This window comes from Oscarella lobularis, chromosome 3 (assembly GCF_947507565.1).
Source record: "Oscarella lobularis chromosome 3, ooOscLobu1.1, whole genome shotgun sequence".
Lineage (NCBI taxonomy): Eukaryota > Metazoa > Porifera > Homoscleromorpha > Homosclerophorida > Oscarellidae > Oscarella > Oscarella lobularis.
This window is the reverse complement of record NC_089177.1, coordinates 1315742-1342027: the sequence shown is the minus strand read 5'-3', so window position 1 is coordinate 1342027 and position 26286 is coordinate 1315742. Positions and strand designations below refer to the sequence as shown.

The 26286-nt window shown below is 42.9% G+C and overlaps 4 protein-coding genes across 7 annotated transcripts; all 4 read left to right on the top strand.

The window, feature by feature from the left end:
• The first annotated feature begins 422 nt into the window (after nt 1-422).
• On the top strand, nt 423-4603 carry LOC136184286 (uncharacterized). Its single transcript, XM_065971155.1, has 15 exons — nt 423-558; nt 615-722; nt 793-861; nt 991-1151; nt 1205-1288; nt 1347-1409; nt 1471-1515; nt 1568-1606; nt 1669-1743; nt 1802-1971; nt 2018-2143; nt 2195-2326; nt 2391-2636; nt 2704-3921; nt 3972-4603. The coding sequence occupies exons 4-15, from the start codon at nt 1018-1020 to the stop codon at nt 4493-4495; spliced, it is 2856 nt and encodes a 951-aa protein (XP_065827227.1). The 5' UTR covers nt 423-558; nt 615-722; nt 793-861; nt 991-1017; the 3' UTR covers nt 4496-4603.
• An 870-nt stretch (nt 4604-5473) lies between these two features.
• LOC136184387 (von Willebrand factor D and EGF domain-containing protein-like) lies at nt 5474-8883 on the top strand. Its single transcript, XM_065971279.1, has 9 exons — nt 5474-5747; nt 6102-6349; nt 7216-7284; nt 7601-7990; nt 8042-8092; nt 8138-8397; nt 8448-8534; nt 8616-8843; nt 8875-8883. Exons 2-9 carry the CDS (start codon nt 6313-6315, stop codon nt 8881-8883), a joined length of 1131 nt encoding a protein of 376 aa, XP_065827351.1. The 5' UTR covers nt 5474-5747; nt 6102-6312.
• A 354-nt stretch (nt 8884-9237) lies between these two features.
• On the top strand, nt 9238-20843 carry LOC136184386 (uncharacterized). The gene is made up of 44 exons (XM_065971278.1): nt 9238-9252; nt 9360-9590; nt 9725-9939; nt 9991-10468; nt 10528-10941; nt 10996-11232; nt 11282-11396; nt 11589-12113; nt 12174-12854; nt 12914-13099; nt 13164-13297; nt 13344-13406; nt 13458-13561; nt 13611-13712; nt 13763-13872; nt 13925-14009; nt 14059-14170; nt 14234-14406; nt 14460-14606; nt 14656-14785; nt 14845-14948; nt 14999-15056; nt 15110-15713; nt 15770-16420; nt 16565-16729; nt 16788-16927; nt 16983-17045; nt 17107-17210; nt 17265-17366; nt 17435-17547; nt 17610-17700; nt 17940-18048; nt 18098-18270; nt 18323-18472; nt 18529-18655; nt 18712-18815; nt 18865-18922; nt 18972-19585; nt 19653-19725; nt 19774-19836; nt 19890-19985; nt 20040-20219; nt 20281-20578; nt 20633-20843. The coding sequence occupies exons 1-44, from the start codon at nt 9238-9240 to the stop codon at nt 20770-20772; spliced, it is 8637 nt and encodes a 2878-aa protein (XP_065827350.1). The 3' UTR covers nt 20773-20843.
• Nucleotides 20844-20946: 103 nt separating this feature from the next.
• LOC136184754 (protein PF3D7_1417600-like) lies at nt 20947-26091 on the top strand. 4 transcript variants are annotated; one of them, XM_065971717.1, is made up of 8 exons: nt 20947-21091; nt 21144-21234; nt 21289-21381; nt 21436-21690; nt 21748-21784; nt 21839-21922; nt 21980-22816; nt 22869-26091. In XM_065971717.1, the coding sequence occupies exons 4-8, from the start codon at nt 21634-21636 to the stop codon at nt 25979-25981; spliced, it is 4128 nt and encodes a 1375-aa protein (XP_065827789.1). In that variant the 5' UTR covers nt 20947-21091; nt 21144-21234; nt 21289-21381; nt 21436-21633; the 3' UTR covers nt 25982-26091. The 4 variants fall into 4 exon arrangements, with proteins under 4 accessions (XP_065827789.1, XP_065827791.1, XP_065827790.1 ...); XM_065971719.1 differs by having other exon boundaries at nt 20947-21381; nt 21436-21573; nt 21627-21690; XM_065971718.1 differs by having other exon boundaries at nt 20947-21381; nt 21464-21690.
• The last annotated feature ends 195 nt before the right edge of the window (nt 26092-26286 follow it).

The window sequence follows — 26286 nt, the reverse complement described above, 5'->3', positions numbered from 1 at the left end:
AGTAAAGAATGCCAGAAAGCCAGTTGGAAAAAAACACAAGTCTAACTGTGTGCCCTAACCACGGATAATAGAGTGTACTTACCGGTATCCGTGCCCTAAGCCCCTAACTAAGTCTAGTAACGTAAGGTTTTTACCGTTTCAGTCTGTCTGCGCATCTAATTAGAATTAATGCGCGCCTGCTAAGTTCTGGAATTGTGTTAACTTGCATTTTTTAGGCTAGTAAAGAACGGGTACCGTAGGTGAACCGAACGCGTGATTGTAGCGCCTAATATCTAGATGCTTAGTAAACTAGAGACAATACTTCTTTCTACCTTGAAAGACGATGCTCAAATCCCTTGGTAAGCCTGCAGAAGAAGAGTCTGGAGAGCTCTTTCCAGTTTTAACGCGCGTTATCTTATCCACCTTCACAGCAGTCAGCAGTCGCGATTAGTGTCGCGATCCCGTCCTCAGCGCCCTGACAGCGAGCAACAGACGGGATCTTAGCTCTTCTATTTATATAAAGAAAGTCGTCTGCCCAGAAGAATGACATTTGATGCAATCTAACCACGGATTGTCGATGTTCGTGATCTAGCTAACAGTAGTCTACTAATAGGAAGCCTGCAATATATTCTTAGAAATTAGCAGCTCTATTTTCAATGTGCATTGCACTTCATCTCTACATAGCGTTTAGCTATGCATGTGGGCCCGGTGTCGTAGCTCTTCTCAGTTTTGATCACTCTGAGGTTCGATCTGTGCTCCTTCCTTTCTTATTTCCTCCCTCTGAGGCTCCTCCCTATTGGCCGCCTCTTCTAGGTACGTGGCCAGGGCGGCGGCCAGTGAATCAGACACCTGTGAGAATCAGACAACACTAACATCTTCAAGGTGGCCAACATTAGTAGGAGACCTGTTAGAAGTTAGCGACTCTATTTTCACTATTGCTTCTCTGCATAGCTGTGGCGTTGAGCTTGTGTGTATATAAGGATAAGGCTCACAGTAGTTCTTTTCTTTCAGTTTGTGTGTGAGGGTGGACGTCTTCAGATGCGTCTGGTGCTTTCTCAACTCGTTACAATCTTTTGCACTTTATCGTACTGGGCAAAAGGCAGTGCAGATTGCTCTTGCGAAGATGTCTTGGTTGTGTGCTCGTTCAACGGAATTACATCAGGGAAAAAAGTGTAAGTGCGACGGCACCACGAGTATCTCTCGCAGACTAGACTGTGCCTTCTAGATTGCCCCAAGCTGGAGCGTCCGCACTGTGTCTCGACAGAATGAACTGGCGCGAACAGGAACTAGATCCGGAAGCTGCCAAATGGTATGCGGAAGTCCGCGTTTTTATTTACCTTGACTTTACTTGGCATTGCTGCTTGCAGGAACGTTCTTGGGTGTCCTTCGTCTTTCAGCGCTGTAGCTGCGGTTCAAGGTCACAGCAGAAAGTAATTTATTGGTCATGAACGTCTCTCTTTGATATAACTGGCCTTGATTTTCATTGCTTAGCTCGAAAACTGGCGATGACTGCAGCCTTCAAGATTTCTCTTCAGGGTATTATAGTTAAGCTTTTCAAAGCATGCTATTAATGCTGCGAATGTTTTAGAAACGTCTTTGATTCTGGAATTCAAAATGCGGCTGTCTAGTAAGCTTTCACTTATTGCACCCAAGTCACTTCGTGACTACCGTGCGGTATTACTTTGATAGTTGCCACCAATCTGGGAATCAACCTCTGCGCCTACACGACGTTACTGAGTCTAACGTTAACAGCTTCGCAAATATGTACAGTAGCCAGTTTTTATATGTGTATTATTGAAAGAAAGATAAGGCTTCTTTATAGTGAATTGTGCGATGAATGCCAGTGCTTGGTGAACACGGTTGCTCTGTGGGCAGCCGGAAATCTAGATTATTTCTCAACGACCTGTTTGCGATTTGGTAATAATCGCTCAGAATCTGATGCTGCTAACACTACAGACACCGTTGTCTCGGTTGCGATACGAAGAATTGAAGGTATTTATGGAAAATATATGATTTTATGTAGTTGAATAAAATGCAGATCCTTGCAACCCATCTCCTTGCCAAAATAACGGAAGATGCAGTTTTAACAATTTCACATGCAATTCAAGCAACGGTATTTGCTGTCACTGCTCTAAATTATTTAGCGGACAATTTTGCGAAAATTGTGCGTAATTTTAGTAATTCACCAGAAATTGTAGTTTCATCTGTTTTACAGTAATAGGCTCTGGTTGTGACTTGTCGCCATGCTTTCCTGGAGTATCTTGCACCGACATGGAAAACGGAACGTTTACATGTGATCATTGTCCCGACGGCTTAGATGGCGACGGCATAACTTGCGTTACTAACAGTAACATTTCTGCCTCCTAAACTTCTACGACTTTAGTGTATTCATTAGCTTTTTTCTTTCTCAGAAAGCAGCGACATTGTTACTGTTCATGCTGCTGACGCCGATTCTCTCGAGGCTTTAGCGGGATTTTCAGCAAAAGTCGTCTTTTTAGACGAAGCCAACGGAACCGTTCTGTTGAACAAAAATGCATCTGCTAATGACAACTCATCAGTTCAGTTTGACGTTCCTCGTTCTCGAACTGTCACTGTCATTGTTGGTCTTGAAGGCTACGCTTCAAATTCTCTCGTTGCTAAGCCTGTGCCGGACGTAGGTAACGCTCTACGTCGATAATTAATTAAAAGAAAAAAATTTTTATTTGCCTAACCGGTTTTTTGTAGAAAATCACGTCACGCTATTTCTGAGAAAGCGTGCTGATCCGATTTCCTTTACGTACAGTGTGCAAGCTGAGAGCTTTGCTGTGAGTTCCAAGGCCAGCGCTGCATCCAGCGGAAACAGTTCACTTTCGTATAAGGCCATATTTTTTCCGGATTCTTTAGAAGCGTCAGAAAACGCCACAGTACTAATTTCATTCACCGGAGTCGATCCAACTGACAGTTTGGTGGGTGTTCCAGATCTCGTAGCCCTTCCTGAAAACGAGACAGAAAATCAAGCGAATCTAAACAGTCTTGCTCTTGCAGAAATTACCCTAACAGATGCAGTGTCTGGAAACGAAATTTCGCTTAAGAAACCGGTCGAATTGCAACTTTCATTGAGTACAAACGTCCAAGCTTCCGCTGGTGACAAGATCGAAGCGTGGTACTTCAATGAGTCACAAGGTCTTTGGCTTCAAGAGGGTTTTGGTATTGTAAAAGAAATCGACGGGGCTCTCGTATGGGTATACAATGCGTCTCATTTTAGCTGGTGGAATTGCGATAGGCCGTGGTACGATAAGCACTGCGTTACTGTGCTGGCATTTGATGATAAAGATAATCAACAGCGGCCTATAGGAATTGACATTGTTCTAACAGGAAAAGACTTTTTCTTTACAGACCGAAAGAAAACAACAAACCAAGGCGTATGTTTTGACTTCAAAAAAGACGGACAGGCTGAAATATTTTCTGCAGATGAAGATGACGGTTACTTTAGCAATCCTGTACTTATTCAAGGAAAAGGAGATGCGGCAACATGCGATCAAGAGAAGACGTCAACTACGCCGGTGTGCGACTTGCAATTGTTAACCTGCACTTGCAGTTGTTTTCAAGTGCCCCCAGAGACTATTTCATTGCCTCTTTTTGTTCAAGCTGAAACGCCTCCCTTCTCAGCGGTGGTGGACATCACCGCAGCATTACGGCAAAGGCTGTCGAATAGGTGTCATATTCACCGCCTCCGCTATGGTATCAAAACGTACTCTGGTGACAATTTATCACCCGAGTTTGATCTCGATACTTCTGGGAATATTCTGCTATCGAATACAGCAGGCGCTGTAAAGACACCTGGCAGCACGAAGCATTTTAGTATAAGACTTGATGTTCAAACCGATACTTCACAGAAAGCTGTTTGCGATTGCGCGCACATTAAATCTACGTTTAAAATCGACGTCGTCGTGTCATTCACAGGTTAGTATACATAACTGTACGAATGACTTTGAATTATGCGAGCTGTTTAGGCGAAGCTGCGTTTCAGTGGGTTTTTTCGGACTCTGGGTTTATTTTGGGAGGCCACGGTGGTGCTGAAAGAAAGTACAATGATCCAAGTGCAGTATCGTTCTCGCCGTGGAGGGTTTTTAATGCGGGGACCAGGTTAAAATTTTATTTCGAAAATTCCTCTAACTGCGGAAACGATTCTAACTCAAACGCGCAAAGAGGACAAGCTACCACGAGTTTTGCTCTGTTGGCTGAAAGCGTTTTAATTATATCTTGGTCAGGCAAAGGGGAGGCGGTAGATTCTGGTTTCGAAAGCATGACTATAGAAGTCGATAGCAGAACGGTAATTTCTGCAAGTTCTCCCGGCGGTGGTGGTGGTGGCGGCTGTGCTATGGGAGATGTTCAGGCAAATGTCAATTCTCCTTTTCAAACGCCGAGACTATCGGTCGGTCTCCATGACATTACCGTGAGCATGGATAGCGGCGACGATCTTTACCACCATAACGCCTTTTACGATGTGCTGTTCTCAATTCTTGAAGTAACCTAAATGGACTTTGTGTCCTTAGACTTGCGATGAAGTGACTTACTAGATCTACTGTAGTTCATTCTTGTTCCTTTCATTTGTTTGTCTCTATAGTAACTCAAACTTTCCTCAATAGGTTCATTGATCAGATATTGTTTGAGGAGCAGCATTTTGAATGGCTCTGAAAGATGTTAGCGCGCGTTATCGCCTGAGAAAGGGGGGCCCTACGGACACCTACGGACACCACGGATTCTAGAAAGAGAGGGATTAGAAACGCCAGTACATTGAGTGGATCCATGCTCGCCTCGGCCACGCCCCCTTATCGGTTGTGACCCCGTCCGAATCCGAAGGTTCTCTAGCCTTCTAGGCAACTCGAAAAGGTTACTATAAGGGTGTAAATAATGCTTCTAAATGTAGCTTTTTACAAGCGACGGATCCCTAAAGCCCGTTTTTTCAACATGCGACTTTGTGTAGCTTTCCTGATCGTTCTGCAGGCTTTCGGAACCGCAAAGTACATTCTAACTCTAGGCTAACGACGTCAAAGTGCAACTGACATCTTCAAAAGCATCTGCGATTGATCAAGACAAATTTGTACCCTCGTAAGAAGGGTGCATGCTCGAAAATCGTCTTCGTCTCGACAATCGTGAAACGCAGATGCTTTTGAAGATGTCAGTTGCACTTTGACGTCGTTAGCCTAGAGTTAGAATGTACTTTGCGGTTCCGAAAGCCTGCAGAACGATCAGGAAAGCTACACAAAGTCGCATGTTGAAAAAACGGGCTTTAGGGATCCGTCGCTTGTAAAAGCTACATTTAGAAGCATTATTTACACCCTTAGTAACCTTTTCGAGTTGCCTAGAAGGCTAGAGAACCTTCGGATTCGGAGAAATCGGGCGTTTCTTGAGCGGGGTCACAACCGATAAGGGGGCGTGGCCGAGGCGAGCATGGATCCACTCAATGTACTGGCGTTTCTAATCCCTCTCTTTCTAGAATCTGTGCGGACACTCACTCACTCACATATGGAGTAGTGACAGGAGCCAGCCCAGGCCAGGGAGCAGGAACCCGAACAGACATAAATTGCTTTCTTGTTTGCCTGGGCAGTTGTAAACGACGAACCTTTGAGTGAAACCATGGTAAAACCATGGCGAAACGGTGACCGCGGATCGAGCCTCGGTGCATAGACGCAACGAAACCGCAAGAAATGCTTTCGGAATCAATTTCGCGGCGAGCGCAACTCGGAATCGTTTTTGCATGACTTACGACGGAAAGAAGGCAGATTGTAAGATTAGAATATTTACACTGTATGCGCGAGCCCACACACGGTAGAGTGCCTTTCTAAAGGCCGCGGGCGCAAGTGTGCGACAACAAAATGTGATATGTTGTTCCGGCCCTCAGCCTCACGCGAATTCGCTTTACTGTTAGACTACATAGGTTTTACTTTTGCTTTGCGTTTTTGTCGAGTGTCCTCCTAATCTTATTGATAACCCGTATTCCTACTAAAAGTATGCATGTGCTTCCTTCGTTTGGATAAAATTCGGAGCCTGATAAGATACGGCGCCGAGTGTGTAGCGTCCTGAGTGCATGCACGCGCGTAAGAGTGTGCCAGCTTTTACACGCATGTTTTGTTTTTCAGGTTGGCATTTGGCGAGGCCGTCCTAAAGCTCCCCGCTGGCTATGACCGTGTTTCTCCAAGATATGGGGAGGTTTCAAGTTCGGTATTCTATTTCTGCATCTGGTTACGCAGTCTGTTGGATGATCTGGAGCAGACAAAGTCTCTAGACGCACCGGTATCGATTCATTGTTTAGCGCGTCGTTGATTCCTGACGACGCGAGCACGTGGAGAAATGAGCAGCAACCTTTTCACTTTTCTCCTTGCCTGCGGTACGTATAGTGCATGCACTTAATTGTAGCATTTCCCTATTTTAGCTCGATTCTGCGGCATTGACCTAAAAACAGTAGCAGCTTCCCGTAAGCCGAAACATGAGCGGCGTAGGAATCCTTTCTATCAGAGTCCTTTCTGCCAGGCCATTTTTTTGTTGGCGAAACGATCATCATCATTCATGCATTAGGCTGACGCGGTGACAGACCCATGTAGTTCAAACGCGCGTTCTGCTTTATTCAGTGACTCCGTGAGAAATCGATCGAGCGCACGGAGCCACGGACGTGCGCGGCAACCGAGTGAACGATGCACATTCTATTACCGGTGCACGCCCATGCCGCTAGCAATGGCTAATTGCATGCCCTGACAAGCTGTCCCCCTGTAATGCTCGCAACACGAACCCAAATTATAATGGCAGAACCGGCCATCGTGCCGTCTTTATGCGCTATTTATTGGGATTCGGAGGTGTTATGCGCGCAAAGTAACAGGCGTCTAAAAAGGGTCAAAGACCCTTTTCCCGCTTGTGAAGCAGCTCGAATGTAGTGGATTATTATTTTAGCGCACATGATAGGCTTGTGCAAGCGTGGCACGCCCAATGGCACACCTACTTTAGATCACGTGGCGCGAAAGCTTTATATAATATAGGACGAAGATTCGGATATGTGATGTTCGAATAGGCGAGGGCCCATGGATCCGTTTTGTTAAATAACCTTTTACACCCAGCTAGCCTTTTGGGGCGGGGGTTTCCATCCGGCCACCTTCGGCGAAGGGTCTGGGGCTAAGGGAGTTTGTTTATTAATTAATTATTTAATTAATTTGCATAGCTCTTGTAGTAATGAGTTTAAAGTCGGTAATCTTTGTTTTGCAGTTTGCTTTGGAACAACATCTTCATTTGACTGCCCTATTGTCACCGTCGCCAACGATCCATGCTTGACACGTACGTATTTTCTTCATTTGTGCATACGAACTTTGCGCTTCGAGACGAGTACCAAGTTTCAGGCTGTTGAGACACGATTTTTTTCTTTTTTTCTAACCTAGAAACAATAATAGACTTCTCTTACCACTAAATAGGGCGGAAATAAAAAGCAACTTACTTTTTTGCGTCTGTGTTGTGCAAGTACAATTTGTGAAGCATGGCAACTTAAAAGTTTACGATAATCAGAATTTTTGTTTTTTGTAAAAATATCTAGCGACACCCTTACCTTTGATATATGATTGTCCTTTTCATTCCTTTGTCTTTTTTTGCCTTACAGTTGAAGATAAGCTGAAGATTCCGAAAGTCCTGAATAGAGGAGTAGACACGGTAGTGGTCGCTGGGGAGGAAATCTGCGATACGCATCTCCAAGGGGGGGAGTGGTATCGTTTCATCGACGTCGAGAGCAACAATACGTTTACCATTCCTGTGCGAAAACCTGTTGGCGGTGTCGATCAGTGCGTCGACGTTGGTCGCTGCGGCACCACTGCTCCTATAAGTGTTACAGACGATCCGCCGACGGTTGAGGGAGAAACCAAAAAACTCAAAGGATGCATCAACTTTATTGATTGTTGCTTCTTTTCCCAAGACCTTTGCGCTCGGTTGTGCGGCAATGAGATAATCTATTATCTAACCGTCCCTATAGCCTGCTCCATCGCTTATTGCTCAAGTATAACCATTTGAAATTGTTTTACTGTTTCTCTTTAATTTATTTTGTAAGGTGCACCAACCTGTGCTACGAATCAAATAGTTCAAGGAGAGGAGTGTGTTGGTATGCAATATTTAAGCGTTCTAGTAAACTCAATTGATACTTTAGATAAGTATCCAACACTACAGCACAAGCCCCTTCTTACGGCCACGTCTAGAAATGTAGCGACAAACCACGACGAAGTCGTATTTCAATGCCAGATCTTTGGTCCCGACGAAAATGTTCATTATAACTTTAAATGGGAGACAGATGTGGAGAAACCCAACCTACCAGCACTACCAACGTCTGGTTTTGGAGACGAAACGCTCGATGAGGTTTCATTGAGCGATATATTTGGCTCTTTGAAAGAGGTTGTATTCGGTTTTCATGTAAGATAAAATTTGATTTTTTATATTTTAACTATTTCTTGATCTTGCAGCTTGTTTGCATTGTCGAAGCTAAATTTAAAGATCAAGATGATGCCTCTCCTGAGCTAAGGAGCTCGGCATTTTTTGCTGGACTATCAGTAAGAAGCAGAACAGTTACTAATTAAATAATAGACGCATCTTGCCGTAGAAGTTTGAGTAATGAATACAAATTTCTTTAGGTAGACCCAATGACTTTAATAATGAGCGAAAAGGATGAGATTAACCTTTTTGAAGTTGTTGTCAAGCCAACTGTGCCAGTGGTTTGTGAAGGCTCTAATACTTGTCATTTAGACATTGCCATCAGAAACCAGAAATTTGCGGGCCAAGCCGACGTTGTTACGTCTGTCTGCGGAATGCGTTTTGAAACAAATAATTGGAATACTCCTCAGTCCTTCCTAATTTCATGCGTCAAAGATCAATTTGAAGACGGTGAACAAGACCATATAATCGAAGTGGGCACAGACGCTGTTCTTGAAGATATTTCTGAAAAGAGGACGCCATATGAATGGCTTCTTATGAGTAGAAAGTCTATGAGAGTACGATTCACTACTACTACATTGTCTATAAAAAGCACCTATAATTCTGTTCTGCGTTCTTGCTTTTATAGGTTACCTCACGCAATGTAAAGTCTGCATTTTGCTATGGAACGGGAGATCCTCATTTCACCACATTTGACAAAGAGTAAGAAAAGCTATAGTCCTATAGTCCTCCTAATCATTTGCAACCGTTATTTTAAGCTATTATCATTATTACGGCGTTGGAGATTTTTGGCTTGTAAGAAACCCAACCGTGACGCGAACCATGGGAGTCTTAGAGGTATGGATCATTCAGTTTTTGCTTGGAAATCAGCATCGCTAGCCATTTATACATATGTGTACATGCAATGTTTTTTATTGCCTGCAGTAAGTCTTTGTTTTGCACAGATTCAGTCAAGAATTTGGACCTGTCGCCAAGCATACACCACTGTGAGCTGCCACTGTGGTGTGATTGTACGAGAGGGCAACGACGTCCTATCAATTGATCAATGCTTTTGGCAACAGCGAGACCCTCAGTCAAAAATTCGCAACATACCGCCAAGAGTTCGAAAGCACAGCAAAGGTTCATTACAAGAAGGCTTTGGGGTCTACAAAAATCCTTCAGGAACGCAGTTTAAGGTGGGAATATATTATATAGAGCCACTATGCGCATGGTATACCAGGTAGTAGACCGCTTCTTGGGTGAAAAATATACACGAGTTCTCGCACCGTCGGTACTTTTTATCCTCCCGATAAAAGTATCATTTTGCCAGATTCAACTTCCATCGGGTGCTGCGATCAAAGTTGACGCCAGCTTTTGGGGAATGAGCGTCTATGTTCGCGTGTCCGAAGAAGACCACGGAAAGACGAAAGGATTGTGCGGTAACAATAACGGAGACAAGAGCGACGATATGATAGGTTCTGATGAGGTGATGTATGCAAAAGATCCAGGATCGATTGCGAAAAAGGCTTTTATTGACACGTGGAGGTTTGCATTCAATTTGAGAGTATTTTTCGACATTTTATTTCTTTCACACAGAGTATCAGAAAAGGAAAACTTATTTGACTCTAGTGTCGTTGAAGGTTTAGAAGAAGGCGGAAACACGGACATAGAGAACAATCCTACGATCAACAAATTTTGCGCATGTGAAGGACCAACGAAATCAATACTGTCCGCGTGTCCAAATCGGCCCATTGTAATTCAAGCGAAAGCTTTTGCCGGCAATCAGTGGACAGAAGTTGGGCAAGATCTGCGAAGCAAGCGTGCTGTTGCCGGGCCAGACGACGTACCGACCGACGAAGATGACGTCGATGACGACTACGATTTCGTGTTCGATCCGACGGCGGAGCCACCTGTATTTCGATTTCCAACGCCGAACAACATCACTGAACGCGCGGCTGTAGACGAATGTAGCCGTGTTTTGACAGCATCGCCGGTTGCAAAAGCGTGCATAGAAGACGGCGTTATTAATACAATTTCCAACGATACTATTGCATCGTGCGTAGAGGACATCAAAGTAAGTTGTGTGGCAATTTTTTTTCTCATTCACGTCGCTGTAAAAATCTTTGTTTATAGTTGTCCGACGACTTGTCTACTGCAAGTGCTTATTTGGATTCGGTACTGCAGCAGTGCGAGGAAAGTTTGGCTAACGACGTGGACTACTGGAAACCCAACATAACAATTACGAATGACACGTCAGTGGACGCAAGTCAAATATTTCTTGCTCAGCCGTCTCTTCCGCCCATAATCGCGTCATCTGTGTGTCCACGAGATTGCAGTAATCGCGGTCAATGCGTCAACTCGACGTGCATATGTGAGACCAACTTCACCGGTCCAGACTGTTCCATTGACTCGAACGCAGCGCCCACTCTCATAACGTTCACAAACGACGGCCTATGCGATCGAAGGCTGAAACCATGTCGTACGGCTTTTGTAGTAGGAGAGGGCTTCTTGAACAACGAAAATTTGTCTTGCATAGTAGAACGACAGGTACGCCTATGTCAAAAAGATCCTTCTTTATGTGTAAGCTGTCTTTGAATTCAGGAAACCGGAGAAGAGTTTCAAGTCTTCTCACAGTTCCAAAGTATTTACGAAGTGACTTGCGCATTGCCGCTTTCAAGGGTGCAGCCAGAGGAATCTGTTGAAGTCGAAACGGAGCCGGTTGATCACCTTTCAGTCCGCGTTACTGTTGACGGCAGAGTGTTCAGCAATGCGCTGGCGTATTCGGCTTTTGATTCTGTTTGCTATGACTGTCCTGAGGCGGGAAGTTGCGTCAGAAAGGTGAAATCGAAATTGAAAGTAATGTTTGCTTACTTATAGTTTTTCGCAGAATAACACGTGTTTGATTCGAGGCCACTGCTTTGCAGACAGGGAAGCGAATCCACTTGATTGGTGTCAGCAGTGCTTGCCTCAAGCAAATGAAACGGCTTTCAGCGAAAGAACAGGTTAGCACAGAATAGCGCTTTTCAGCGTATATAGCATCTAACACGATGACGATTTTTTGCAATCCTTCAGTAAAATTTAGGTACGTTTCGAAAATTTCTGCTTGACACAATACGCGATTGCGCAGCGAACGACCTCTAAGCGCGAGGCCGTGGGCACGTTGGCCTGCAATTGATCCCATTTTGCTATTATAGATAATGAAAATCCGACGATCACGTCAGATGGCGCGTTGTCATTGCTACGGGGATATGAATTTCAGTTCAACTTGTCGGTGAATGATCCCGAGAATCGTTCCGTGCAGTTCGAAGTTGTTGATTTTGACGGAAACGCTTTCAACTTTTCCGGTGATGGACTTTGGACGTGGTTTATACCGCACAATGCGAGCCGCAATGAAACGTACAACGTTTCCTTTATTGCCGTCGACGAATGCAACGGAACGAGCGAGGCATACTCTCCCGAAATTCGTCTCGTCGACTGTCCCTGTACCTCCAACGGCCGATGTGTCTTGAAAGAAGGCAGTCAGCCGGGCTCCGGTGAGTTCGAGTGTCTATGCAATTTCGGTTTCAACGGCTCTCTTTGCGAAATCGATCTCAACTACTGCGTGTCTAATCCTTGTATCAACAACGGTACATGCATCTTGGATGGAAATGGATTCTACTGCAATTGCTCAGATGAATTCGAAGGCGATTTGTGCGAAATTGAGAAGCCTTCTTTGAAATGTAATAAAAATTGTCTAATCAATTGCTTTCTTTTTATGAAGTCTCTGATTACTTTTATAGGGAATGACTGCAGCATGTACGGATGCAACAAGCCAAGTGTACCATCATCCTGCCTTGAATCTCGTTGGCTATACAACTTCGCAGAACAATCGTTGACAGTCGAAATCAAACGACCGATCAATGGAAACGAATCTTATTGGATAGGCTTTGGTTTAAGTACCAATACGTCAGACAGAACGTTGGTAGACTGGTCAGTAGTCTACTTCGATCAGTTGGATGGGTCTCTTCACGTACGAGACAAAGTCTCGTCAATCGATAGGAAATCGACAGTTTATTTGAATCATTCGAAAGTTTTCAAGGCAGAAGAGTGGATTATTAACGGCACAATGCACGTGGTAATAACACGCAACCTCAGCAGTTCGAACTTGGAAGACGTTGAGAATTTTCTCGTTGGAAACGCATTCTTCATCTTGGCTAGTGGCCTGCACAATGCAAGCAGCTCAGACTTTCACGTCAGTTACCAGTTCTCGTCACCAACAATAATCAACTTCCGAACACGTTGCCTCGGATGCTCGGATTTGGAAAGTATAGTCAATTCTCATCCGATTGAATACAGTGACAATTTTCTATCCGACGGAGTGATTGCCACGTACTCTTGCAACGGTACTCACTTGTTGTTAGGCAATCAATCGAGGCAATGCGTGAGTGGAATTTGGACAGGAGCTGAGCCTCGATGCGTGAGTAAGTCACTGTCCGGTGTCCGCAAAGTCGACGAATTGTAATAATGTCTTTATTTCAAGAGCCGTGCGGAGATCCTGTGGTGCCGGCAAACGGTTCTGCAAACATTGCGTTTGTCCAAGGGTCTGACCTAATTTTGGGTAGCGACGTTACCTTTCGTTGTGAGGATGGGCTTGAGGTTTGTGGAAAAAATCAGCTGACATGTCAAGCCGATGGCGAATGGGATTATCCATATCCAGACTGCAAACGTAAGATTCCGTGATAGTTCATTATTAGGTTTGGTTGCATTTTTTCTGTTTTACTAACGATTAGTGTTTTGCAACGTGCAAAACATTACTGTGGATGATAGTGATGTGCCAATTAACCTTCAGTATACGACAGCAGGATCGGTACTCTGGCTATTTCCAGAGTCAATCGTATTGAACACGGGAAAACTTGGAGACGAGGTGAAGAAAATTGTTTTTTTTTAATTTTTTGACCGTTTTTGTTTAGGGTTGGAAAAGTGTCATCGTTTGCTTGAAGGGAATGAGAAACTCCAGCTCTAGTGATGAAGAGGTAGTATAGTCGACACAGAATGGCATACGGCTCTGATATGTATTGTTATAGATTGTTCATGATAAACAACTTGCCATCAATTCATCGCGAGTCAGTGAAGCGGATTTTTCACCCAGCGGACATGCAAATTCTTCGTCGGTTTCGTTTCAGCTTGAGTAAGAAAAGTACGATATTTAGAATACTTTTTTATATTGATCCTTGAAGTCGAGTAATATATACCTTCAATCGATACGGCAAACTCAACATCTCGGCCTTTCTTTTTACTCTCGCTTACAAAGATAGCAGTCCAACTGACTATCTTGAAAGGTGAGCAAGACATAGATGACGGTGCACCTGTATTTCACTTTTTTGAGAAGAAATTTGACTGTTTTTGTTGTTGACATCTACGACCGAAAATCGTCAAAAGTACACATTACTGTACAGCATTCTGCAATAAACGACAGCAGTCCAGTGCTAACTCCCAATCGTAAGAAAGACGCTACAACGAATTTCTCCTGTAATGTTTTCAAAATGGCTAGACCAAGCGATCAATTTTACGGAAAGCGAAGGCCCAATAACTCTGTTTCAAAAACCTCTTGAAATTTTTGACGCCGATCACGAGACGTAAACGGCAATTAAAATAGTTCGGAATTTTAGTTTATTTGCTTATCAGTCTAGAGTTTTCAAACGGATTTTGCAGTTTGACTGCAGTTGCAGTTGAAGATTCTTCGTATTTACCGGAAAGAGACATCCTGCGCGCTGATTGTCCTTATTTTACTACAAACGTAATGTTAACATGTACCCTAATTAAATTTATACAATTCTGATTTTTTCCCCAACTTCTTTAGTATTATACTGTCAATGGCACCTTGACAATAACTGGCTCCAATAATAGCCAAGCTTACGAGCGATGTTTTAATTCGCTTGAATACGATTTCCTTGGAGAAGTTTCTCCCCTAATTCGGCGAGACGTTAAGTGTTCTCTTTCTGACGGAATACACGTTGGAATTGCAACCATCAGGTAGAATCTAGATTTGTTTTAGCGGCTAATATAATTGTTCTCACTTTATGTAGAATCAATCTTTTCAATGTAAACGACCCTCCATCGCTAAAAATTAACGGAAATGCAACAGAACGTTCCGAGACATACGTTCAGTATGGTAATCCGGTGGCCGTATTTGAGTCACTTGCAATATCGGATGAAGACAGTTTTATTCAAAAGTAAGAATCGCAGTTCATGTTATTGGTGCTATACGTTATTAATTAATAGAGCTCGTGTAAAAGCGCTGGGGCTGCACAGGAACGCACAGCAAAACGAAAGGAACGACAGCGTCGTTTTCTCTACTGAATCATCTAAGCTAGAAATCGCCATCGTCGAAAGCGATGAAGAGGTTGAATGGGTAAGAAATTTTCGCGCGTGTACAATTCTAGTGTAAAGTACATACGTCTATTTGGAAAGAATGTGACCGGGAACGCAACTACAAAAGAATATCAATCTTTCTTTCGCGGATTACTGTTTCAAAGCAGCGATGAAAAACCCTTCAGACTTACCTCTGAAGACAGGTTGGAGCCTAATAAACTATGATATGTGATTTAACTGTCTTTTACATAAGGTTGTTTACACTTCAAGTTTTTGACAACGAATTATCTTCTAACGTCATTCAAACAATGGTTTGGCTTTGTGTTCGGTCTAGATGTCTCTCGGTATAACGTGTGTTCTATAGGTTACTGTTATTTCTGTTAATGATGCTCCAATTCTTCAGTTTAACCCCGAATCTAATCCTTATGCTTTTCCTACTTCTGAATCCCTTGTTTCTTTTGCAACGTTTCGAAAAGGCTTACCGCTCATGGTGTTTCCAAATACGACAACACTGGAAGATGTCGACGGCACGAATTTGAGACAGTTTACCTGTCTTCTTCAAAATGCGACAGATGGCGTTCTCGAAATCATTGGAGTAAACGAGACTCTTACAACTCTCTACAACCTCAGCGTTGACCTCAACCGCTCTGAGTCAGACACTGTTACTTTAATAATTAACGGGCTGGCATCCGTCAGAAACTACAGGTCCGCCGTTATGTCTATTTACTACTTTCACAACGATCAGAGCCTTCTGACACCCGGTAATCGGGTGATCGAATGCGCGGCAACGGATGATGAAAACGCCACTTCAGCTATTGCACAAGTTATTATTGGCTTTAATTATTGTGCCATGGATCCATGTGTTCATGGAGATTGCACTTCAAACGAACGTGGATTTGTGTGCAGTTGTTTCAACGGACACTATGGCGAGTTGTGCAACATAAGCCAAACTATTGCCAATACTACATGTATTTAGAAAGTTTTAGACAGTGGTAAAATATTCACTATTGTTATTTGCATTTAGGGCGTAGCTGCGATATGGAAGGAAGCGAGGCTGGTAGCTATTCCGTTACTATGACAGAAAGATGGTCGTACAATCCGAACAAATCTGTGCTAACAACAGAAATAAAAAGAAGTGTTGGAGACTTCTGGATAGGCATTGGACTCAGCGTGAACGGGACGATGTGCAATTCTGATATCGTCACAGCCTTCTTCAGTTTGAGAGACGGATCTCTACAAGTTCAGAAACGCAAAGCTTCATTTTACGGAGAACCGATGATAATTGCAAACGACACGACGATTCTCGATTCCGATGCTACTACAGTAAACGGCGAAATGATATTTATAATTCGACAAAATATCGACTACGTCGCAAACGGAAGCATTCATATCATTCTTGCCACTGGAAAACTCGTTGATAATAACGTTAGCCATGGAGAAATATTCTATCACGTCAATAGCCGCTGGAGTTCACCGTCTCCCGTCAATTTCAATGACTGTCTTGGATGTTCTTTGTTGGAGAAGCCACACGATTTTTATGCTATAAAATACAGTGACACTATTCATTACAGAGGTACAACTGCTACCCATCCCTGTTATGAAAATGGTGTTTTTGTGGGCGAAAAGTGGCGCGAGTGCACTGATAGCGCTATTTGGACAGGAAGCAATCTAACATGTGAGTACTCATTTACGTAAAATATTCTATTTAGAGCTATTGGTAGTTTATAAGGAGTTCTTGGTCGTGCAACTATGTGTAAAGTAGCACTTTAGTTTACGGTCATTTATTTCTCCAAATGGTAATTTTGCTTTAATTTATTAGGCATTTGTCCGTTGCCTGATGCATCATTTATGGGCAACGTGAGCGTCAGAACTTCAGGAACCAAATCCATTTTCGGTTGCAAGAAAAATCTAACTGCGTGCGGAGAGACAGAGCTTACTTGCTTAGAGGGTGGATTATGGGATTTGCCCTTTCCTCGGTGCAGGCGTAAGCGTTGCATGAAATAAAGAGAGGAACGCTGGAGAGTTTATTTTCTTTTTATTAGTGTTTTGTTCAGTCCAAGTTCTTCACTTCGGTTCACCCAATTTTCTGCAAGATATCACGTTGCAATATTCCGCTCCAAATACAATTCTATGGCTGATACCCAATCCGCACAAATTCGTTAGTGGAGATTTAGGAAATAACGTAATCCTAAAGAATTTCATTTTTGTATATCTTAATTGATTAGGGTTGAATTTAGGGCTGGGAATCTGTGCAAGTGACGCTTTCGGGTGTTGTAAACATCCATTCGGACATCGAAACCGTACATTTTCGTTGTAACTCTTCTTCTTTCTTACAACTGATGATTGTTTGCATTTCATTAGATAACCGAGGCGAGAAGTGCAGCTCTAAATTTAGGAAGGGTTTCGGAACAGGAGCTCTTGTCTAATGGCAAGCCATCTAATAACGTTGCTCCATTAGGAGATGAGTATAGACCGCGCTGTCCTATGTCTATATTACGATAAACACGATTTCTTTGCAGCACTCTGGTCTACACGTTCTCTCGAACCGAAAATCTTGATTTGAATGTTTTTCTTTCAGCACTTGCGTATGTTCATCAAAATCCTTCGGACTACTTAATTAGGTGCGTCACTACACCTGTTACGTAGTGTATGTTGCACACACGCTGATGCTTCTTTATTCAAATTTTAGAAATGTGTCGCTGATTGTGACCGACGTATACAAAGAGACGTCACCTGCAATTTCTGTAGCTATTCAGCATATTGGACAAAACGAAAATGCGCCAATTATTTTCAACACCAGAGGTCGCCTAATTGAAATAGATATCAAGAAAGTGTGCGTAATAAATCAAACGTTTTTTTTGTAGACATACCTTTGCAATTTTCAGAAGGGGATCATCACAGTGTAAACGTGTTTCAGTACAACTTGACAATTTCCGATGCTGACAATGTTTTATTGTAAGTCAGTTGCTTCATATCCAATTACAGTATCTGCTGTACCGAGGCATGCGTGTAATCCAAGGTAAATTTTTCATAAAGTCTCAGCCATGTATGCGGTGGTGCCTCTGCAGAACTTAGTCTCTTGTTTAGATTTTTTTTCGTTTTTATATGAAAGAGTCTTCTTAGTCCTTACCTTCCGCTACCTACTCTACGTACGTTACATGCATGTAAACTCTACTAATAATCTTTGTTTGTAGCCACAAACTTGAGTTTGCCCACTGCGTGATAGTATCTGCTCCAAGCAGCAGTTTTGATGCAAATAAGGAGTATATTTTTGCCAATAACTGCAGAGCATTGAACATCTCGGTATGCATCACTTCGCTCTAATAATAACTAAGTACTTTTTGATATGTAGCGCAAGAATGACACTGGTGATTTGTGGATAAGAGGAAAAGCAGCTCCAGAAGATTATGCAGATTGCCTAAATTCGCTCTACTATTTTCACGGGGGAGAAATTTTCCCTTCTCTATACCGCAGAATCAGTTGTACCGTTTCAGATGGAATTCACGAAGCGTCAACTTCAGTCAAGTATTCATTAGATGCACTCTAAGAGTATTCTCCTTTAATTCATGTCAAACAGGGTCGATCTTGTGAACATCAATGATCGTCCATCGCTAACGTTTCCGCATGAGGCGAACACTTCTATAATCCAATACCGTCAATATGAACCACCGGTCAACGTTTTCGAGGGCGGTCGCATCTTGGATCCGGACAGCGATTTCCTTACTATGTAAGCTAGATAAGTCAGATAAATCGCATATAGCTATAGATGATTGTTTATTTCAGGGCTTTAATACAAATTATTGTTTCTGATGATCAAAACGTTGATTTATCCGGAGAAATAATTTTGCCAAATTCTAACGTTGGTCAAGTTGACGTTGACCTTGAGCAAACACAGAACGCACTTATGATCGTAAGTTTCTTTCAAAGAAGAATACTTTAAATTAATTAGTTTTATTACTTCTTCAGAATATTACAGGCAACGCTAGTGCATCATTCTATGAATCGTACCTGGATAGTATTCAATTCTATAACCCTGAGACAAAGCCATTCAATTTATCGTCAGCAAGCAGGTTCGATTTTAGAAAGTTTTGCTAAAGTTTCTATAAACTCATTCGACAGAGTGTTCACTGTCAAAGTGTTCGACGGTGAAATGTGGTCGAACAGTCTCACCTCAACCGTAAGTCATCCTAATTACATGGGTAGTTAACATTGTCACGTCACTTTAGGTTGACGTTATACCGATCAACGACGCTCCAGCTCTGCGTTTCTTTCCAGAAAATTTCTCAGGCTCTAATCAAATTGTTTTTGCCGAGGATAGTCATCCAAAATTTATTGCTCCCAACACGACAACATTGATTGATGTTGACAGCACAAAAATGAGTAGACTTCAATGTCATATGGATGGCGCATTGGACGGCAGTTTTGAGGGTTTACGCATAGACTCTGGTCTTGCCCAAGAAGACAATGTCTCGTACGAAATATCTCAGAGAAATGCAGAAACGTTTGTCGTGCTTGCAAACGGACTGGCCGAAACCGATTACTATTTGAACATAATACGTTCTGTCGAGTACTTGAACAATAAGGAGGAGGTCACTGCTGGAGATCGTCGATTTCGCTGCAACGTTACCGACAGTGGAGGAGAGACATCTGAAACAGCGATGATAATTATAGTTGTTAAAAATGTGAACGACGGAATTGACGTCAACTTGGACGCAAGCAGTTTATCGATAACGTTTCGTGAAGGACAGCTTCGTGGAGCATACGTTATTCCGGACCCTCATCGGCTTTCGGTCTCGGATAATGAAAATCATAGGCTGAGAAAAGTATCATTTGAACTGATGTAATATTTGTGACCTAGAGTAGAAATGGCATTACTGTAAATGCTAATTGTAACTTTCGTTGTGCAGAACTGTTCCTTCCGGTTACGTGGATGAAAGCGAATTTATATTTATTGTTAAAAACGTTCCATCCAATCTCAAAGTAAGTGTAACAGGAAGAAAAAGATATCTCTGCTAAACAATTGTGTAGATGACATTTGAAAACACTGAAGTATCGAAGAAGCTAATATTCGAAGGAAATGCATCAATTGCTGTAAAGCTCCGTCTGAGACTATGTAGTGAAACATTATGTGGTCATTTTTTTAGGTTCTTACGGAACTGGCAAGGCAAGTTCTTTATTTTAGCCAAGAAGACGAACCCACTCTCTTTCTTCCCAACTCAAACTATCCCATCAAGCGCTATGTAATTTGCTCACCGAGTGCAGAGTATTCTGTTCTGAGTTTGAGGCGTAAATAGGTTGTGATTCGATTTTATGACACGGGAACGCCTTCTGCTACAACAGAACTGAGAGTGAAAATCAATCTAAGATCAACTAACGATCACGCACCTGAAATAGTTGTGAAGCCGGATGGAAATCAGTGCGTTACCACCAAGCTGAGAACACGGCGATCGGCAGAGAAACATTCCGAATATAAGGTACAAACAACACGATAAAAGATCGCGTTTTGTTACTGATTATTGGCATTTACCGTAATAGATGATTTCTAAACAGTTGGAAGTTGCAGATGTTCATACCGGAAATGGGCGTCTTGGCCAGCATGGATCTTATATTTGCATTCGATTTTCAGATGAGACCAACTTACCGCCGGTGGCTCGAGAAAAGGAATTGGCCCAAATTCTTCATTTTACTCCGTCGATCGTGAATGAGTTGCCCCACTTTGGTTTGTGGCAGTCTAACGACACGCTGACTATTGTATTTCCTGTCGGCGCACGCAAAAATTCGATGGTTCCGCTTCTCGAAGCTGGCTTTAGCTTTTATGCTCAGCAAAGGAACGGTAATGTGCTCTGCTTATACAATGAAGTACGCGTTCTAACTGAAACACATATAGGGTTGTGTGTTCCTGAAATAGATTGCGTTGCTAACGTTTGCTCTTCTGGTGGCAATTCGTGTCCTGTCACAGGAGAGTATACTTTTGAACCAATCACGAAGTTGAAAGAGGGGGGTTCAGCACCGGATAGCACCGGATAGAGTTTAGCTAATTTGCAGAAACTGTAGCATGCTGTATTTGTACTGTATCGTTGGAGTCTCGTCCGCTTTTGCATGTCTCAAACACTTCTTGGTTTTTAGTGTATGTTGTGCCGTAGACCCCGCCCACGTTCGTACAAAAAGAGAAGCACGCGCATGCTCGCTGTCTATCGCTAACCTGCGCTCCTCTTTTGGGCCCTCTCCGAATCTTTTACTACTCAGCGAGGCATTGAAATCTTTCCCGGCGAGGTTCTGCTTCATTTGGATCGCTCTTTTAATTATCGCTGACTCCAGAGGCTGTCATCGAAAGCAACGAACGCTAGTAGGAAGTTTCGTCTTTGTCAAGCCGTTTTTTTTCCAAAGAGCATGTTCAGAAAGCAATTGCTGAATCGGTTATAGCATTTTGGGCATGCTTGACACCCAAATTTACGTTGTGTGCAGCGCACTGTTTTCAATTTCTCTCAGGTATTGGCACACCATCTAATCAGTGTGTGCTTCATGCATTGATGCAAGCTCTAGTAAGGGCTCGCTCTAAGAGGTCTCATGTCTTGTGAAAAGAACAGCATGCAGTTCTCACGTGATTTCCCAGCGTATTCGGCAGTGACTATTTGGGTAAGACAGAAGATTAGCCCCCTGTATTGCACTGTGTGGAAATACGTTTTTTAGAGACGTAGTGACTCGTCCTTATGCGTAGATCCTTTTTATGGCGCTTGTTGAAACGCTGTCTCTCAAAAAGTGGAATGTGGCTACAAAGGCAATTTCATAAAGCGAAATTATTTAAGCACGTGATCCCAGTTCTTTCACGTGAGCACCAGGCTTGCCAGAAGGTGTCGTACTGCCGTACAAACACTCTCTAGGCGAAGCATGAGGCTCTTCTTTGCGTTCGCTTGCCTACTTTTTCTTGGTGTGAAAGCGCTCGAGGTAATGGCAAGGAAGTATTTTCTCAAGCAAACTCAAATTGCGTCATTCGCAATTTAGCCGTTGAACCTTCACAAACCGGCGGGTTGTGACACGCGTAAGTGCTGTAGCGATTTCTGCAGAGGTGACGGCGCTTTTACTTGATTCTTAGATCCCTGTGATAGCTTCCACTGCGAATTTGGTTCTCAATTCTGTCTCTTGAACCAATGGGGACAACCGTTCTGTGCCTTTGAAAGTAGGAAAAGTTCTGCGTTGTGAAAACCTTTATTTAGCGTGTTCGTTCTTACATCAGGAAGCGTTTACACTTGTACGTGGGCACGCATCAGAGGAAGATTTGAGTACTCTTGCCGCTGTAAATTAGCTGTGGAGTGCAACGCGAATGAGGACAGACCTGTGTGCGGAACTGACGCCTGCACCTATCCCAATCCTTGCCTCATGCTTAAACATGTTTGCAAGACAGGTACGTTTGTCAGAATGCGCTACAGTGGACCTTGCAGCGTGAATCCTGACCACTGCCCATGCATTCAGTTCTCCACAAAACGATGTCACCCGACGGTGTACCTGAATTCTTGTGCCCTAAAGAAGCTGGCATCGCACGCTCAGACGTTGCTACAATGCAGTCGCTACACAATTGAACGATTTCTCCACGCCTACCGCCGGCATAGCCAGTATAGCGTAGAATACGCTCGTATTCATCATGCCTTAGAGGTTCTCGACGAATTAGACGTTGCCCATTTCTATAATATGCAAAAAGAGAAAGTGGCTTTCGTACCCAAGTATCACCTCAAGCATCTTGCGAATGAAGGAGAGGTGCGCAAATGGGCAGCTATCGTCGATGCCTTGTCTGTTTTGAACGACTTCGATTTGCTGTGTCACATTCCTTCTACACTGCCTAGCATCAGAAAGGCCTTCAACAATTCGATTGTCTTGTCTCAGTGCTCTCTGTCTAAGTCGAACGTGCTCTTTTATCGTGACCGAGTCAGGTTGACAAAGACCAATGCTCCTCACTACAGAGTTTCGTCAGAGTCTCTCTACATACGTTATGTTCGTCCCGTTGACGAAGGAACTTTCACCTGTGTTTCTTCGGGCCAATGCAGTCAGTCAAATCAAACTATATTGCGTGTTGTGGGTAAATTTTGTACACTTTCACCGGAAGCACAACTTTATTATATATTTTATAGGTTTGCCATGCGTGGAGAATAACACAGATTTGTTTGGCCAACACTGTCCGCTTGTTATCAGCGGAAAAATTTCTAATTTGACATTTTCAAATTTCTCGTCCACCTCGCTAAGTTTCACTAACGTTTTTCTGAGGAATTTGACAATAATCAATGCTTCCATTGATGACCTTGTAATTTCTAGCGTCCTGGGAGTAAACGTCACTTTCATCAACGTGACTTGCAAGCGCGTGTCTTACATAAACTCGCTTATTTCTAACCATTTCATCTACAATGTGACTACGTGGAACTTGACAGCATTGAACCTTACCTCTGTTAATACTATACTGTATGACGTTACCAGCACAAGTGTCACTGCGTGGAACTGGACAACAGTAAACTTGACATCGATTAATGAAACAATTGCAAGTGCGTCATTCTTCAACTATACAACTATTAATGCATCCTACTACCATCTGAAAATGAGAAACGCGTCGTTTGTTAACACAAGTGCGGTTAACTATACGCTTGTCAATGCTACTCTATTCAATGTTAGTAGCGTCAACTTCACCGTGTGGAACTGGACAACTGTGAACTTGACCTCTACAAATGAAACGTTTGCAAATGTGTCGATCTTCAATTATACAGCTATCAATGCAACCTACCAGAGTGTAAGGATGAGCAATGTGTCGTTAATTAACGTGACTATAGCTAACTATACACTGGTTAATGCCACTCTATTCAACGTCAGTAGGGTCAATGTTACGGCATGGAACTGGGCAGCAGTGAATACGACATCTAATTATCAAACATTCACTAATGTGTCGATCTTCGGGTACAGGGCTATCAATGCGACCTACCACAATCTGACAATGAGAAACGTATCGTTCATTAACGTTACACTGTTCAACGTCAGCAGCACTAACGTTACTGCTTGGAACTGGACAGCTGTGAATATGACTTCAGTAAGCGAAATATTTTCAAATGTGTCATTTTTCAACTTCACAGCTATCAACACAACGTTCTACAATCTAACAATGAGAAACCTGTCGTTTATTAACACAACTTTGGTCAACTATACACTTATTAATACCACTCTCTTTAACGTTAGCCTCATCAACGTCACAGCGTGGAACTGGACAGCTGTGAACCTGACATCGGTTAATGAAACATTTGCAAACGCGTCATTCTTCAATTATACAGCTATCAATGCAACCTACCAGAGTATAAGAATGAGCAATGTGTCGTTTATTAACATGACTGTAGTCAAGTATACACTCATTAATACCACTCTGTTCAACGTTAGCTGCATCAACGTCACAGCGTGGAACTTGACAGCAGTGAACCTTACATCGGTAAATGAAACAATTGCGAATGCGTCATTCTTCAACTATGCAACTATCAATGCAACCTACTACAATCTGACAATGAGAAACGTGTCTTTCTTCGATTATACAGCTATCAACGTAACCCACCACGATCTAACAATGAGTAACGTCTCGTTTGGTAACGCGAGTATGAGCTACTACAAGGCAATTAATATCGCTCTTGGCGATGTGATCATGGTAAATGTCTCGGTTTCTAACTCTAGTTTTACTGACGGTACTATGGTGAATATCACCGAGATAAATGTTGGTCGATCAAATGTTAGTGTTTCTAATGTGAGCACATTTAATTGGTGCCTTACTTCTGTAGTGGACTATAATGGATCTATTATTAACGTGGCTAGTCGAAACTGCCGCGTTAATAAGCTGACGCTATACAATGCCTTGCTTTCAAATTTTTCTATGATAAACTGCAGCGTAACGAACGTTACGTTTGTTGAAGTTTCTCAATCAAACGTTAGCTTTTCTGAAGTGATTGCAATCAGGTGGGTATCAGTCAATGTGACGTCTATTTCTGAAGCAAACGTCAACGGGACTTGGCAGCAATACTTAGCTATCAACGTATCTCGCTACTACGCACAAGTTCAAAACGTGTCTTATGTCGACTCTTTTGTGACAAACAGCTCGGAAACTAACGTCTCGTGGTCAAACTCTACGTTTCTGAATAGCATCATTGTGAACACAACACTGCTCAACTCTACGTTCATCAACGATTCATTTACCAACAGCAGTTTTTCAAACGTCTCCTTCTGTAACAACACTCAATTGAATATGAGTTTTTTTGGTGTGACAGCTTGGAACTTGACTTTGGTAAACGTTAGTTCTGTTAATGAAGCGGCAGTAAATTCCGCATTCTTCAACTCGACTACTGTGGACGTGTTTCGTCGAAATGTAACATTGAAAAATGTGCTGTTTTATAACGCCACTCTGGGAAACGTTTCTGAAGTAAATGGAACTTACCGAAACGTGAGTTACGTGAATTCCACGATGTCGTACTGGATACTTGCTAATGCGATGTCTACTAACTCGTCAAGCATTAACGTTATTAATAACAAGTGCACTTTCATCAACTGTACTCAAATTGGTGCTTTGGCGATGAAAGTGAACAAGAGTTTTTGTGAGCAAATCAATGTGTATGTGTCGGAAAGCTTATTTCAGAATGTGACGTACAAGAACGGTTTGTCGCGCAATTATACTCTAGTAAGTTCAAGCATCAGTTACTTACAAATTGCCAACGAAAGCTGGAATATGTTCTCGTTGCAAGATACGGCATTAAGCAGCCCGACTATAATGAACAGTCGATTCGACGGCTTTTCATTTTTCCCTGTGTACGGCTCCAAGTCGGTTTCTTGTGAGGGAAAAACGGACGCAATTCAGCAGTCACTTGCATTTCGAGCGGATTCTCTTGCCTCTTTCGTCCCATCTTTTTCTCCAAAGTACGCACTTTGCCCTCTTGTGCCTTTACGTTGGCACTTTTTTTACGTTCGCCACTGCTACGATATTTGTTATTGGTGGACGTTTTCGTGGAATGGCGGCCCTGTGAGGTTCTGCCCACGATGGAATTTATTTCCGAACTGGCGTTACTTTCCGTCAGCAGCTTGTTGGTCCAGGTACGGGCCCAAGCCAGAACTGTGCTCTTCTATTGCGTATTACTGCAGAACACGCTGCGCTTACTTGCCATTTCTGCCGTGGGTTCACAGGAACGGCAGGAAGCCCTGCTACTCTCCACTGAGATTTGGGTTCTGGTGGTAGTAGGTCTTGAACTTCGATCCGTGTTTTTTTGTATACTGACCTAGAGCATGCCTTTTTGCTTGTACGGTTGTATCAGGTTGTATTGTCTTTATATACATGTATTGGCAGTACAGTATGTACCTATCTATAGAGATTTCATCGAGAATTACTCTTTCCTTCTTTGATGTGAGTGAGAAAAGCTGAAAACGATTTGCAACCCATTTTGTCGACTCAATCATGACGAGTCGGAGGTAGTCTGTCGGAGGTCTTCTTTACTTGCCTCTCGTTAGGCCTATACGGGAGTGTGCGAGAAAGACAAAATCTTT